This window comes from Halichoerus grypus, chromosome 3, assembly GCF_964656455.1.
Source record: "Halichoerus grypus chromosome 3, mHalGry1.hap1.1, whole genome shotgun sequence".
In the NCBI taxonomy this organism is placed as follows: Eukaryota; Metazoa; Chordata; class Mammalia; order Carnivora; family Phocidae; genus Halichoerus; species Halichoerus grypus.
In genome coordinates this window covers 94,122,679-94,138,638 of record NC_135714.1, presented here as the reverse complement: position 1 = coordinate 94,138,638, position 15,960 = coordinate 94,122,679, and the positions used below count along the sequence as shown (strand labels likewise).

At 38.5% G+C, this 15,960-nt stretch overlaps 1 protein-coding gene across 1 annotated transcript in view; it reads left to right on the top strand.

The window, feature by feature from the left end:
* Nucleotides 1-15,960, top strand: part of LOC118553816 (bifunctional heparan sulfate N-deacetylase/N-sulfotransferase 4) — a 300,517-nt gene that overhangs the window by 267,594 nt on the left and 16,963 nt on the right. Inside the window, exon 9 of the mRNA XM_078068202.1 lies at nt 11,299-11,395. Within this exon, the coding sequence (XP_077924328.1) occupies nt 11,299-11,395 (97 nt within the window). The remainder of the gene's footprint in view (nt 1-11,298; nt 11,396-15,960) is intronic.

The following is a 15,960-nucleotide window of genomic DNA, read 5'->3' as shown; positions in this document are numbered from 1 at the left end:
CTTCCCAAATATGTAGGTAATTTCTCATGATTTTAATTTTTTTAAGGTTTTTTTTGTTTATTCTTTGAGAAAGAGAGAGAGGGACAGAGAGAGAGACAGAGAGAGAGAACATGAACGCAAGGGGTGGAGCAGAGGGAGAGGGAGAAGCAGACTCCCCCTGAGCAGGGAGCCCCATGAGGATGCGCGAGGCTCGATCCCAGGACCCCGGGATCCTGACCTGAGTCTAAGGCAGATGCTTAACTGACTGAGCCACACAGGGGCCCCTAATTTTTTTAATTTACACTGAAGCACTTCCCTACTTGGTTATACAAGGCTGTCAGACATTCTGACATCCAGAAATGGTGACATAAGTCATGGATTTTCCCTTTCCTGTCAATTTGTTGCAAATATGATCTTGTCAAGTGTCAAATTCCCCACACAACTTACTGAGGTTTAGTAATAGAAAAACTACTTGCAGATAGTGCCATAAAAAATAAAATAAAATAAAATAAAATGTTATACATACTTCCATCCTTTCTGAATCAAAATCATCATAAAACATGGATTTTTCAGAACTAATCCAAATATAACAACGAAAAAAACCTGAATTTTTTTGCGTGTGTGCCCTACAGATATGTCTGATTACTGTGAGTGAATAGGCTATAGTAGATCAACCTATTAATAAGAGTTTTAAAATACAGTTTTTCTTCATTGAGTTTGCTATCTAGATTCTCTGACAGGATATTCGTAAAACCATAAATAATAATCTAAGGTACTGTCTGCCGGAATGTGCTGTCGTCTGTTTGAATGTACTCAGAGCTCCAGAGTAAACCTGTCATCTCCTGGGGTCAGTTTTACTATGAGAATATTTCATGGCAAAATGCCAACAGTATCGATTTATTTAAATCAACATGGGTATAATATGGTGACAAGTGCATAGATGTTTAAGGTAAATCAAAGGTCCTTTGTGCTTAAAGCAGCTTTTCATGGAGCTGTTACCCCAGACGCACACAGAACCACAGGCCCTTTTCTACCCACTCCCACCTCGGAAGTCGGTATTTCTGCTTCTCTGTATTCAGACCACTTTAGGAGGAAAGTTTGAGAAAGAATCAGACTATTAAGTGCTACAGGAGCTCTGTGGAGAGAGCATTCATTATAAATCAGTGCACTCAGAAAGGAAAGGCCTTTCAAAGGAGTTGATGGACTAGCTGAGTTTTATATAGCACGCAGGGTGGAGTCAAGCTTTGTAAAGATGGTGTGTGTCTCCAAGTTTCTCCAAAAGGAATTGCTGATAGAAATACTGAGAATAAACATCCATGGCCTATTAAAATTCCTCATCAGTGTATGTGGATTGTATTAGGCTTAAATGACACTGAGAGACAAAAAATTGAAAGTCACCCGCTTGTGTAAAACAGATTGGAAAAGGATTTTGTTTTAAAGACAGGTACATGGCAAAACTCGGTAAGCAGAACTTTTGAAACAACACAACCAGCTAGGGAGGAAGAAGTATAATGTTAAAAGAAAAACAAATACACCTTTCGTAGCATTCTTCTTTAAACAGTGCGGTCTGAACAGCAGAAGGTGAGCAGAGAGGAAATGAAGAGGAAACCAATAACCTCTGAAACGTTCATAATTAACAAAATAATCCTACCATGAGCACTGGGTGTTTTTAAGGTTCCAGTTAAGTCTAGGTATGTCCCAGGTATCTGCAACAGGCACATGACTTGAGAGCGGGTAATCAATCTAACTGATGATTCCATGGTGTCCTTGTCAGGGAAGGATGTGGAGAAGCAATGAGCAAAGCAGATTCTTAGTAGAGAAAAGGCAACGTAGGTTGGAATAACTAGATCTAATGAGAACAAAAGTTGTTTTCATGTATATATTTCATGTATTCATAAAAATATGAACTTCAGGATAAGGTAAGTAGTGTGATTTTTTTAAAAAAATACGTATTTTTAGCTTGGTTATGAATTTGAAAATTTTACTTAATTGGAGAGGAAAATCTGGGCTTTCATCAGAATTTACTCCCCTTTCTAAGCCTGGCCCATCACCTCAGAGAATCTTCTCTCCACCTCTTTTATGCCTACTTAAAAGCAAATCGTCCTCACCTCATCATATAGTCCATGTATAAAACCACCTGCGTCCCCTTTACCTGTGTGAGAACTGAGTTACCTGCATTTTTACTAGACTGGCACAGTAACCATACGCTGCTTACAGCAATTTTAGCTGAAGTTTTTTTAAGTTTCAATATATCTATAGTGTTAGGTATTTAAAACAGTAAATTATTGTTTACAGCAGTTTCAGATTCAGGGAACAATCAGATTAGAGAATGAAAAAAGATATAATTGCTTTGTAATTTTCTGAGTTTTGAAATTAAAATAATAACAATGGAACAAAGCATGAAAGTGCAAGCAAATGCTTAGCTTTTTCTTGGGAAGACTCTTTGACCTTCAAAATCACTGCCAGACACTCTCTTTCCCTCTCTCACTCTCTCTCTCTCCCCTCCCTCCCTCTCTCTTTCTCTCTCTCTCTCTCTCTCTCTCACACACACACACACACACACACACACACACACACACACGCACGATATTTAGCTGCAGAGACAACCCGAGCTTTGGATTCCAAATTTGAAACTAACTTGCTGTGTGACCTTCAGTAAGACCTAAATAAAACACCTTGCATCTCAGCCTCCTCAGGTGTAAAGGAGGGATAATGATATCTGTCTTGCCAGGTTGCTTTGAGGATTAGAAATAATCTATGCCAAGCAAGTGCCTGGAATATAGAAGGTGATCAATAAAGGTCAGATATTATGTTAGCTGTTATTCAAATATTCAGACAACATAAGAAAAACCAGAGTAGGAAAAAATCTAAACAAACATTTTCAGAGTATAAAATAGGAAATGCAAACATCTTGTTAATAAAGTTACGATTAAGAGACACAAGGGGAAACATGCAGGAAAAGAGGTGAAAGAAGAAATACTGGGCATCTGGAAAGTCTTAAAATAGCATAACATAGAAGGAATGCAGTTATAAAGATAGGCAATCTGCCTAGACTGAGGTGTACACATGCCACCACCTATAAAGTACATACAGGAAAAACCAAAGTAGTGTAAGTTGAACTGTTAGTAATAAAAGCATTTGGAACAAAAGGTATTGTAACAGCATTCAGGGAATTTTATTTGATAGTTTACTTCTATCAGTATAATTTCTTGGGAGAGCACAGCTAGAAATAATTAGTGTCTTTATCTACCAGAACAGGGCATGTTTATTCATGTTCTGTATGTAAAAGAAAACTCTTTTCAAGTCTTATATAGCATTTGCCCATTTCTGTGAATGTTTTATTTCACTGGTTTTGCGTGCAGAAATTTGAATGGCAAAGGCACGTGTACTGTGATAAAGAAAATAAGTGGCCTAGTTGAACATAGAGAACCAGAAAGGTCTCACGAAAGACACTTTCAGCAGTGGTACTGAATAATTGATCAGTTTGCTCATCTACCTTTGCGAAGTATAAAGAAACCATGAGAGCAAATGAATTGAGCACCTAATCTGAGATTTGTTCTTCACTGGGATATGTGTGCGGAAACTTGGTAAGTGTAGGTCATGGGAACTGCCTTTCTATTGTTTAATATATAAAATATAGTTGAAAACTAAAGTTCTTTACAAATGAAGCAGTTAAAAAATATGAGGAAAATAATGTTTAAGATATAAAGTGATGACTTACGGAAATAGCAAAACGAGCTTCTGAGCCACCATGAAGAACATCATTGGAGATTGCAAATATTTTATTTTTGTGGGAGTTCTGCAAGTAAAATGTCTACCCAGTTCATATTATGTTAGTTTTCAAGCATATATCAAAATCTGTCTATGCCTATTACTAAAGGTTTACTGTGCTTGTCTCAAGTCAGTTATTCAGTCATTCAACCCATATTTATCAAGCACCTTTCATATATTAGATTAGACAAACAGAGGTCTTCTCTTCAGAGAACTTACATTCTAGTTGAGATAGAATTATTATAAACATAAATGTATTATATTATATATATGTAATTTAAAATTGCTATAAACACATACCTGAATAGAATCATTTCAGGTACTGAAATACAACGAAGAAAATATAACCAGAAGCTATCACAGAAAGACAAGAGTGGGAGAAATTGCTTTGGTTCTGGTCAGCAGGGAAGCCCTCTTGCATGGGGTGATATTTCAGTAGAGACCTGAGTGATGACAAGTGCTAAAACAATAAATCGGATGAGTTGCAGGAGTGAGACAGCAAGCATATTCAAAAATAAATTGAGTTGGGATTATATAGGTGTCTTTGGGTCTGTAGGGCAATCTATATTCTGAAGTTTGCCTGAAGAAACACCAAGCTATTTCCCTATCAAATAAGTCGTACGTCCCAGAAACCCAGTCACCAAACTGTGAATTTGTCCTGAGAAGGGGCAGCCACCCCAGGTGCTAGAGTTCTGACAGTGGACCAGGAAGTCTGCTTTCAGGAAGGGTATCTATCATGAACCAGTCCATCAGCAACTGTAACTTCTTTCTTTTGCTTCAACTGACTAATCTGGACAAAGGGGGAAAAAAAAAAAGCTAACCTGGGATCACATAATAATTACTCTCTTTTATAGAGAACAATTTAATCATTTTAAATATATTAACTCCTTTAATACTCTCAATAATGAGGTAGATACCATCAATCATTATTTTCTTGATAAGGAAACTGAGCCCAGAGAATTTAGGAATATTCCATAAGACACAGGCAGTCTCCCTCCTGAGGTCACACTCTTAACAACTGGACTATGCCACCCCTCTAAAATAAAAAGGGAAAGTTTATGGGACATATTAGCTTACACTAGAATAATTGGTGAAATTTTGATTAGATTGGTAAAAAAAGGAAATAAGAGCATTCCATAGAAAAATAAATTGTTCAAATAAACTTCAAAGAATCAGGTGCAGACATGAGTTTATCTATAATAGTGAATACAGATTAACTGAAACATCAGATTGGTTTTGGCAATTGTTTTTCTTTCTTTTTCTTTTTTTTTGTCTTTTTAATTGAAGTATAGTTGACACAATGTTTCATTAATTTCAGGTATACAACATAATGAGTCCACAAGTCTATACATTGTGCTAAGCTCACCAGAAGGGTAGCTACTGTCATCATATACTATGACAATACCGCTCACTATAGGGGTACCTGGGTGGCTCAGTCATTAAGCGTCTGCCTTCGGCTCAGGTCATGATCCCAGGGTCTTGGGATCGAGCCCCAGATCAGGCTCCCTGCTCGGCGGGAAGCCTGCTTCTCCCTCTCCCTCTCCCACTCTCCCTGCTTGTGTTCCTTCTCTTGCTGTGTCTCTCTCTGTCAAATAAAATCTTAAAAAAAAAAAAAAACCAATACCGTTGACTGTATTCCCTATGCTGTACCTTTTATTCCTGTGGCTTAGTCATTCCATCACTGCAAGCCTGTACTTTTCGCTCCCTTTCACACAGTTTTCCCACTATTCCAGCCCTCTCCCCTCTGGCAACTATTGGTTCTTTCTCTGTATTTATGGGTCTGTTTCTGCTTTCTTGTTTGTTCACTTTTATTTTTTAGATTCCACATATAAGCAAAATCATATGGTATTTGTCTTTGTCTGACTTACTTCACTTAGCATAATACCCTCTAGGTCTATCCATGTTGTCACAAATGTCAAGATCTCATTCTTTCTTATGGTTGAGTAATATTCCATTGTATGTATATGCCACATATTCGCTATCCATTCATCTATCGAGGGTCACTCAGGTTACTTCCATATCTTGGTTACTTTAAAAATTCTGCAGTAGGGTGCCTGGGTGGCTCAGTTGGTTAAGCGACTGCCTTCAGCTCAGGTCATGATCCTGGAGTCCCAGGGTCAAGTCCCGTATCAGGCTCCCTGCTCAGCAGGGAGTCTGCTTCTCCCTCTGACCCTTCCCCCTCTCATGTGCTCTCTTTCATTCTCTCTCTCAAATAAATAAATAAAATCTTTAAAAAAAATAAAAATAAATAAAAATAAAAATTCTGCAGTAAACATAGAGCTGCATGTATCTTTTCAAATTAGTGTTTTTGTTTTCTTTGGGTAAATACCCAAGGGTGGAGTTATTGGATCATACAGTATTTCTTTTTTTTTTTAAAGATTTTATTTATTTATTTGAGACAGAGAGAATGAGAGACAGAGAGCACATGAGAGAGGGGAGGGTCAGAGGGAGAAGCAGGCTCCCTGCCGAGCAGGGAGCCCGATGCGGGACTCGATCCAGGGACTCCAGGATCATGACCTGAGCCGAAGGCAGTCGTTTAACCAACTGAGCCACCCAGGCGCCCTGGATCATACAGTATTTCTATTCTTACTTTTTTGAGGACCCTTTATACTATTTTCTACAGTGGCTGAACCAATTTACATTACTGCCAACAGTGCCCGAGGGTTCCTTTTTCTCCACGTCCGCACCAACACTTGTTATTTCTTGTCTTTGATTCCAGTCATTCTGACAGGTGTGAGGTGATATCTCACTGTGGCTTGATTTGCATTTCCCTGATGATGAGTGATGTTGAGCACCTTTTCATGTGTCTGTTGGCCACCTGTATGTCTTCTTTGGAAAAGTGTTTGTTCAGGCCCCCTGCCCATTTTTTAATCTGATCTTTTTTTTTTGGTGTTGAGTTGTATTAGTTCTTTACATATTTTGAATATAAACCCATTATCATATATTTCATTTGCCTATGTCTTCTCCCATTCAGAAGGTTGCCTTTTCATTTGTTGATGGTTTCCTTTGCTGTGCAAAGGTTTTTTATTTTGGTGTAGTCCTATTAATTTATTTTTGCTTTTGTTTCCCTTGCCTGAGAGGACATATCTAGGAAAATGTTGCTAAAGCCAAAGAGATCACTGCCTTTTCTCTTCTAGGAATTTTATGGTTTCAGGACTCATATCAGGTTCTTAATCCATTTTGAGTTTATTTTTGTGTATGGTGTTGGCAATTGTCACTTCAGAACAGTGCTACTCAAAGTGTGGTCCATGGACGGGTTTGAATTGTTTGTTGTTGATTTGCCATGAGATAGGAAGCTTGTGCCATCATGTAAACCAGCTATATCACTGAGCATGCTGGCTGCTTCAGGTGGAATTTTGCGCTTTTTTTCTTATAGCGGGATGTTCTTATTGAAGTAAGTAGTTCAGTAATTCACATGCTGACACAGGTTCTTTACCTTCTCACAGACAAGTGCTCTGAAACACATTGAGTTAGAGTACAGGCAGTGTTGCTATCATGATGACATTCCAAACAGTAAATTGACTAGATAAAATAGATACGTATTTCTCACTCATACAACTGTCTAAAAACGGGCAGGCCATTTAGGAGAGTTAGACAGCTCTCTTCCACATGGCCATCCAGGGCCCCCGGTTGGCAGCGGTTAAACATCTCTGAGTGCAAGGCACCTGCTGTAATTGTATCCATTTTACAGCCAGCAGTCAGTAAGAAAGGGGAAATCCAGGGAGAGTGGTTTTATCCTTAAGAAGATACTTAACGTCATTTTGGCTTTCTCTCCTTTGGACTGAAATGATTCATATGAAGAAAGTTTGATTCAAAAGAGTGAGTGAAATACAGTCTCTAGCTGGAAACTTACAGACTATGCAAAATAGGGAATGTTCTATAACTGAAGGAAGAAAAGGAGACTAGAAAGTTTACCCTTGTCTGCCATAGTGAAAATTATGGCTAGAGAGTTAAACTGAAGCTAGACTATTGAGTATTTGAGATTAAATACCAAATAAAATGATGGCAGAAAGACACTGGTAAAAATAAAATAAAATTTCAATTATTATGCAAAATAAATTTAAAAATGTGAAGCTTATTGGCTTGTAATTAACTCCTTTTATCACAGTTTCTACAGATGAATTCATAGAAAAACCCAAGATATATAGCCTAACTTTTTCCAAGGCGAATTCTCACATAGTGTAGTTGTCTTTATATATCACTGGTCTTTTTATATTGCACTCCACTCTTGTTCCAATGGAAGCTGGGGATGAAAAATACGTTAGGATCAAGTCTGAGATAAGAAATTTGGTTCCAAATGATTTATTAAAGAGATGCTCTCAAGAAAAACCTATAAGGGGAAAAAGTGAAACAGGAAAGAGAAGTGGAAACAGTTTATGCGAGTAGAGAAGGCAAATTCATACTCTGAATATGTGTGAGCGGGGGTCAGGATGAATCAGTGCCCTTTTCAAAATGGAAATGTCCAATATAATCAATTTTCTGCTAAGTGGTAGGCTAGTGCTATTTCTGGGATTTAGAACTGGTCTCTGTTACTGACAAGTCAGATATTCAACAGTGGCTATAACTAGAGCAGACTTAGGAGAAGGAGGCCCATGAATGGCCTCCATCTTGCTATCATGGCTACTCCATTACTTCAGCAATGGGTTGGCTAAAGACAGAGGTTAGGTGGTATGTGGGAATACTGGGGACTGGCTGAATCATTCTGTCCACTTGGTTGTTCAGTGCTTCTACACTGAATACCCTCAGGTGTACATTAATGTGTAGTACAAGTTCATCGCACTTTTTGATCACTATCATGGGTCCATCCACATGCCTTTTTCCTAGAACTTATTAGCCCTAATATTTCCATGCTGCCCCTTTTAGTCCCTTGGCTAATCCATTCACACTGCCTATTCATCTGCTATATTCTTACATTGCCCTATTAGTCTATCCACAAAAAAGTAGATGACCAGGAACATTGCCCAGAACTCTGTTCACTGGAAGTTTTCCCTTAACTACTGGTTTTTAGGAACCTCTCTGAATGGGGCTGTGGTGCAACAGCAGTCCATCTTAGCCCTCTGCCAACATATGAATCAACCTATCTACAAACCAAGCTTGAGTTTCCCCCCTTCATCAGCAGATTATAGGGGGCCTTCAGTGAAATTCTAGGAATGAGCTGATACAGAGATATTGGTGAACAGTGATAGTTGACATAAGGGTCTGGGCCACTCATTTATAAGGTTACTTGTAGCCTTTGGATCAGCTTGAGATCAATCCCAGACATACCACTCCCACCTTACAATGAACTGCTACTGGGTACAACCCAATATTCAGCTTAGGATGACCACTTACGGCCACACAATCACTTTGAAAATTCATGGCAAACACTATCTCTTCTAGGGCTCTGTAGCATACCAGGAGTAGATACCAGTTGGGATGGTCCACTGCAAATGGCACACTGCTGCAGAACCTTGGGGGTGTACTCCGTGCTTCTCCTCCGGGGCTTGACCAAAACTCTATTTGCCATCCTTTTATACCACAGATGCCGAAGTACCATAGGTCTGCCCAGATGTATGAGCCAAGTGGGAGGGCTGCTTTTGCCTCAGTCTTATCTTTTGCAGGACTCTTTCTTGTTCTGGGTTCCACTCAAAACTAGCAATTTTATGCATCACCCTGTCAATGACTCCGAGCAGTATTCCCTAGTGCAGTAAAATGCTGCTTCTTAAACCCAAAGAAGCCTATCAAGCCCTGTGCTTCTTTCTTAGTAGTAGGAGTCGCAAAGAACAAAAACAGACCTTTGCTTTGGTGGGGATGTCTGGGCATGGTCCAGACCACTGGACCTTGAAAAACCACCAAAGGTGGTAGGCTCCTGAAACTCTGCTGGCTTTTCTTTCACCCTCTGGAGTGCATGTGTCTTTCCAAGGCAGCCAGAATACTTGACACTTGTTACCTACAATTAACGTCACATCATTAGTATAAGTTCTGTGGAATGTCAAGATGATCTAGGCCCTTTCAGTCTATATAACGACCCTGAGGAAAAGCAGCTTTGAATATGATTTTTGAGAAAAATATTAAAATATTATTTTGAGAAAAAATATATTTACATAATATTTTTCTCTTCCCTTAGTGCTTTTTGTCATCTTAAAAAAAAAAGGCTTCAAAGCAAGAAGGGAGGAGACTAGACAAATTAAGTAATGAGAATTCAAATAAACTAGAGGGTTTAATTTGGCATTCTTTAATTGAACTTTGGAAGTTCAACTGTGGTAAGCATTTCTTGATGGATCTCCTATTTTTAATTAGACAAGTTTATATTCTGTGCTGGAATGCAATGTTGACACTTTTGACCATTTTGCCAAATACAAGTGCTGCAAAATCATAGATTTCTCAACATTGCATATTTTTCCCCAGTTAAAAATGTAGTGGTCTATAGAGAAGAGTCCATTGAAAGTATCAACATTTTCAAATTTATTAATCATGAATGGAACTTTGAAAGAGATTGCAGGCAATTTTATGGAAAAGTAAAACGTAATAGGATCATACTGAAAACATTCTTTAGTAGAACTTTGCTGATGTGGTATTAGAAAAAGATGTGACTAAAGAACTGATTAAAGTACATAAATACGAAACATAAATGATTAGTCATCGTATGTCATTTTTAATATTTGCATAATAAAAATAAAATTATAATTGTTTTAATGCCTAACATATGGTTTTAGACAGAATTTTATGAAAATGATTTTAATATATTATTTAGATTAACTATTAATAAAATCAATTTGTCAGTCAATAAGTATTTTAAAAAATTGTATTATTTTCATTTAATGGCCCTTTTAATTCTCAAAAGTGTCATGATTTAGATAATAAATGTGGGTCACTTAAATGAAATGGAAGGAGAATGGAACAGGAGAAGGTTGAGATGGAGATAAAATTGGACCTGTGGATATGTTGGGTCTGGCATTTCCTCACCACATCTATACAGCAATTATACAAATGCAATTTAAAAATAGGTTAAGAGCTCAGGATGGAGGTATAGGCAGAAATGCTTATCTACTTGCCATCAGCTTATAAGGTATAGCCAAACATTAGGATTTGCTGGATCAGCACAGAACAGTGCATAGTGTAAAAAGGAAAGGAAAAGTTGGCCAAGTGTGGAGCTCAAGGATGGCCCTTTGGCCTCTAGGGAAAAAGAAATAGGAAAGATTAGGGCAGAGCTCAGATATCTGAGAAACTATGGTCAAATGAAGTTAAGTGAAGGCTCAGATATACAGACGTGAAATGTAAGTCCAGAGATGGAGTGGAATCCCAGCGCTTAGAACCTGGTCGAGTTGCAGAAGAGGATAACAGCAAGACCAACTTGATGCTGAGTTCTAGCCTTGGGGCTAGGAAAGGAAGGAAGGTGCCATTATATAAGGAAACAGTTTGGAAATCAGAGAACCAGAACCAGAACAGGGCCTAACTCCTAGTTCTAGGGTATCAGGCAAGATTTTGATCCTGTCCTTTGAACAATTTTTACATTACACAGCCAGAGGTTCATTACACAATAAGATTTATTATTCTTCCTTCCTGCAGAATCCATGCGATGATAAACGGCACAAAGACATCTGGTCCAGAGAGAAAACTTGTGACCACTTGCCAAAATTCCTTGTCATCGGGCCACAAAAAACAGGTAGGAATAGCCAACTGTGCTGTCTGATTCTTTTTTTTTTTCCTTTTTGTCATGAAACATACTGTCATACAGTATAGTTGGATTAGGTCTCACTTTGTGAGATATCTAGATATCCATCCAAGTTCATTATTTGAATTATTTTTCATCCCTGTGGATCATCTTTATGCTATGATCCTCAAAGGGACCCTAAGGCTGCCTATTAATTAGACTTAAGGACTAAATTTTAACTATAGATTTTAAAGCTGTTCAACAGATGTCCAGTTTTTGACAGCTTTGTGTTAATGTACCATAGTTGCAGTGTCTGATTTTTAATCCCTACTTTTTTGTAGCTTTGCCTTAATTATCTCCTAAATTAAGTTATAAAGCAAGTACTTGGCTTGATTTAAACTATTTTGCACTGTATATCAGCCTTGAATTGATTTTTTTCAGAGCTATTGCCATTATTACTTTCAAATATTCCACATGTGTGATTTGTTTTTTTAAAAATAATTATGAAGTATAAATATGGTTTGGACTTATTTCCTGATACACCTGAGGTTCATCAGGCATTTTTCCCTTAGTATTTTCTCATATGCTGAAGGACAAGTGTATAAGACTGCAGTAAAAGGAGTGAAAGTATTTCACCAATGAGATGACACTTTCAATTAGAATATTTTATACTTTCGTCAGCATGTGACAGTTTTATACACTTTGCTCATGTTCTGATTAATTAAAGTTTTTATTGAGTTGCTGTATTTTGAATTCACTACTTTGACCAGAAGCATTTTCATCAGTGAGTGCACAAACCATAACACAAAACAAACAGTCACAATAAATAAGCCTGGCCCAGATGAAGATATTTGTAATACAAGCAAGTAGATCATTTTAAATGTTGTGGGCAAAATTTCCAGACTATTAGATATTGGTTGTTGAAATCTTTTCTTCCTTCAGGAATATAAATTGTATTACAACAGTAAGTTACACATGTGCAGGGAGGGGAAAAAATCAGCACGTATTTTCAGATATATCACTTGTGTTGTTGTTGTTTAAAATGTGCATTAATTTTCTACCAACTCTCTTATAGCAGTGCTAACTCTGGAAAGACTACTAAAGAAAGAAAACATTCTTGTGTTGTAAAATTATGCTAAAAATTTAATTTAAAGTCATATCTTTTATCATTTGTCGTTGAATATTATTACTTCTTAGTTCTGCTAGAAAACTACAGGTTAGTAAGTATAAATCTAGTTTTCCTCCTTGTTGCTTGTATTTATAAAGACAATAACTTACACCTTTAGATTTTAATATTTGACCTACCAGTATGGAAATAACCGAGTTTTCAGCGGCTTTTGGCATCCCCAAGGCAAACAAACAAACTAACAAGTTAAAATAAAGGAATTGGATGGTAATAATATTTTATATGCTGTGCAAATGCTATTCTAATGTGAAAACGGTTGTGATAATTCTTAAAATCTGTTCAATCATAGAAGTCTAAAGTCTTCTTTTGTTCTCCTTATTGCTTTAGTTGGCAAAATTCCCACTGCTGTCAGAGCTGTAAATTTCCTGGACACAGCAATTGCTAAGAATCTGGTCTTCAATGCAAAGTTGTCTTTAAACAACTTAAACATGGCCTACGCATCCTTTGCAATAAACATGAGATATAAAAGTAGTCCTCAAAGCCCTATTTTCTCAATTGTTGTGAGGTGCGAATGGAAGGAACCGCTGTCCCACTTCTCCGTTGCTGAATCCTGGAAGGAATTCCTGTCAGCTGATAGTGGGGCAGTGAATGAGGCCAGGCAGAGAGCAGGGTAGGCCTGGGTTTATGGCACTCAAAACTTAAATCTAAGTCCTACTAGGAACCTTAGGACAGGTAGGCATCTTTCATGATTCCAGGTCAAATTTTGATATTACCAGGTTAGGAGGGGATTTCCAAAAGGGTTAAATTTAGCACAATAATTCTTTTTTTTTTTTTTTTTTAAGATTTTATCTATTTATTTGAGAGAGAGAGATAGAGTGCAAGCGGGGAGAGGGGCAGAGGGTGAGGGAGAGGGAGAAGCAGACTCCCCACTGAGCAGGGAACCCGATGTGGGGCTCAATCCCAGGACCCCAGATCAGGACCTGAGCTGAAGGCAGACGATTCATTGACTGAGCCACCCAGGCACCCCTAGCACAATAATACTAAAAGCATAACTTGTTGGCCTTACCTCTCTCAGAAAATCAGTGTCCCCATTGTCAATATTATTTTCTCATGATTTGATTGGCTTACTCTGGTAAAACTAAAAACAAGATTGTATATAAGATAGAATGCAGTTTCTCTGGGAGTACTGTCAGGGATGAGGTCTTTTTTACTTCCTCCACAAAATATTTATATCAAAGGCATTGGATAAAAACAAATGTCAGTAATAGATGAAAATACAGGTGTTAATAAAATAAATACACATTTTTGGGCAGTGGGCCCAGGTTCTATGACTGATTATATGAATGTCAAACCACTTACCTACTGTCCCCAATTGAAAGGGCTTTCTCCTTCCTTCCTGTCCTTTCTCCCTCCTCCTCCTCCTCAAAGTCCCTCCTGCTCTTGGTGGCATGAAGGTGCTGTGCCTTTGACTTTATGTAACTCTGGGGAGATCTGGTATAAATCTGTGACCATCAGGGTGATTAAACATGTGTACGTGCTACTGAGTGAGATTATAACGTATTTATTTTGCGATATTCAGCAATAATTCAAAAATATTCCTTTATCTGTACCCTGGATCCATCCAGTCTCAACATCTCAGGGATATTAAACTATCAATATTCTCAGCTCTCTTGTGTGTCTCAAATCTCGCTCTCTCGCTCTCTCTCTCTTTCTCACGCATTTGCACACATGCACACACACACACCATTCCCATCATCAGTTAAACATTTTTATGTAGGTCCCATCCTAGAAGGTATATAGAAAGAACCCTTCTGAATTCCCTGTTCCCTTCCAAATACTACTATACAATACTCTAATTTATTTCTTCTCCCTGGAACATTTTCTTTTTTAAGATTTTATTTATTTATTTGACAGACAGAGACACACAGTGAGACACGGAACACAAGCAGGGGGCTGGGAGAGGGAGAAGCAGGCTTCCCGCCCAGCAGGGAGCCCGATGCGGGGCTCGATCCCAGGACTCTGGGATCATGACCTGAGCCGAAGGCAGATGCTTAATGACTGAGGCACCCAGGCACCCCTCCCTGGAACATTTTTGTTCCTCCTCTCATAGTTTTTCCTTTTTGAACTGTTATTTTCAGGAGCGTTTCAGATCAGTTCTTGAGGACTCCATTGCCCCTCATAATTTTATGTCTGTGTTTTTCAATGTGTTTGAGACAGTTCTGCCTGGTCCTTTGGGCCTCTAATTCAGTTCCTAACTAGTTCTGACTCCTTTAATTTTTAAATTGAGTTTATATGATTTGATTCCATTTTTGCTAATTTTTATTTTATCTTTTTTAAGATTTTATTTATTTATTTGAGAGAGAGAGAGAGAGAACACAAACAAGTTGAGGGGCAGAGGGAGAAGCAGCCTCCCTGCTGAGCAGAGAGCCCGATGTGGGGCTCAATCCTAGTACTCCCGGATCATGACCTGAGCCGAAGGCAGATGCTTAACCTACTGAGCCACCCAGGCGCCCCTATTTTTGTTAATTTTTAAAAGTTGTTTTGGGGTGCCTGGGTGGCTCAGTCGGTTAAGCGTCTGACTCTTGGTTTTGGCTCAGGTCATGATCTCAGGGTCCTGAGATGGAGCCCTAGGTGGGCTCTGCACTCAGGGTGGGAATCTGCTTGACATTCTCTCTCTCTCCCTCTTCCTCTGCCCCTACCCCTGTGCTCACTTGTGCTCTCTCTCTCAAAAATAAATAAATAAATCTTAAAAAAAATAAAAATAATTAAAAGTTGCTTTTAATTAGTAATTACATTTTTAAGGGCATTTATTAATTTTTACCCTCCCGTTTCACTAGGAGCCACCTATTCTGTATTCCTTTCACCTTTCTTCTGTCCAAGGTGTTGGTCCCCTTAGATCTGTTATCACTTTCCTTTAACTACTCATGCCCCTACTCAGTCTTGGTGGTCATGTAAAGCTGTGAAGATCTAATCAGGTAGCCATCTCATTAATACTTAAAGCACAGTAGCCTTTGCTCCTATGAGCTTAAGATACGTTGGAATAAAATGCCAATTCTCTGATGATCTGCTCGGCTTCCAGATCCCTAGCTGCAATTGTAACTGTCCTACCAGCCCACCTGTGTAGCTCATCTCCAACTCTGCTAGGGCTAGGAAATCCAACTAACCCTCCTGGGTCCAATGTGTTATAAAAGGGATCTTTTCCAGAAGGGAAATTTTGATTCATGAGAACTATGAAAACCCAGTCACTCCATGATTCTTTCCACCGTGGCCCTCAGTCTCTGGCCCAATTCAAACAGAAACAAGGGTCAGAGATTGCATCTGAGCCTTCTGTGATGTGTACGCTCCGTGGGTTCTATCAGCCAGTTTGTCCAGCCTAGTGCTTCAGTTTATCAGATCAGATTGCCCCATTTAGCCAGGTAGGACATTCAAGTGGTCATCTTTCCAGATTCCT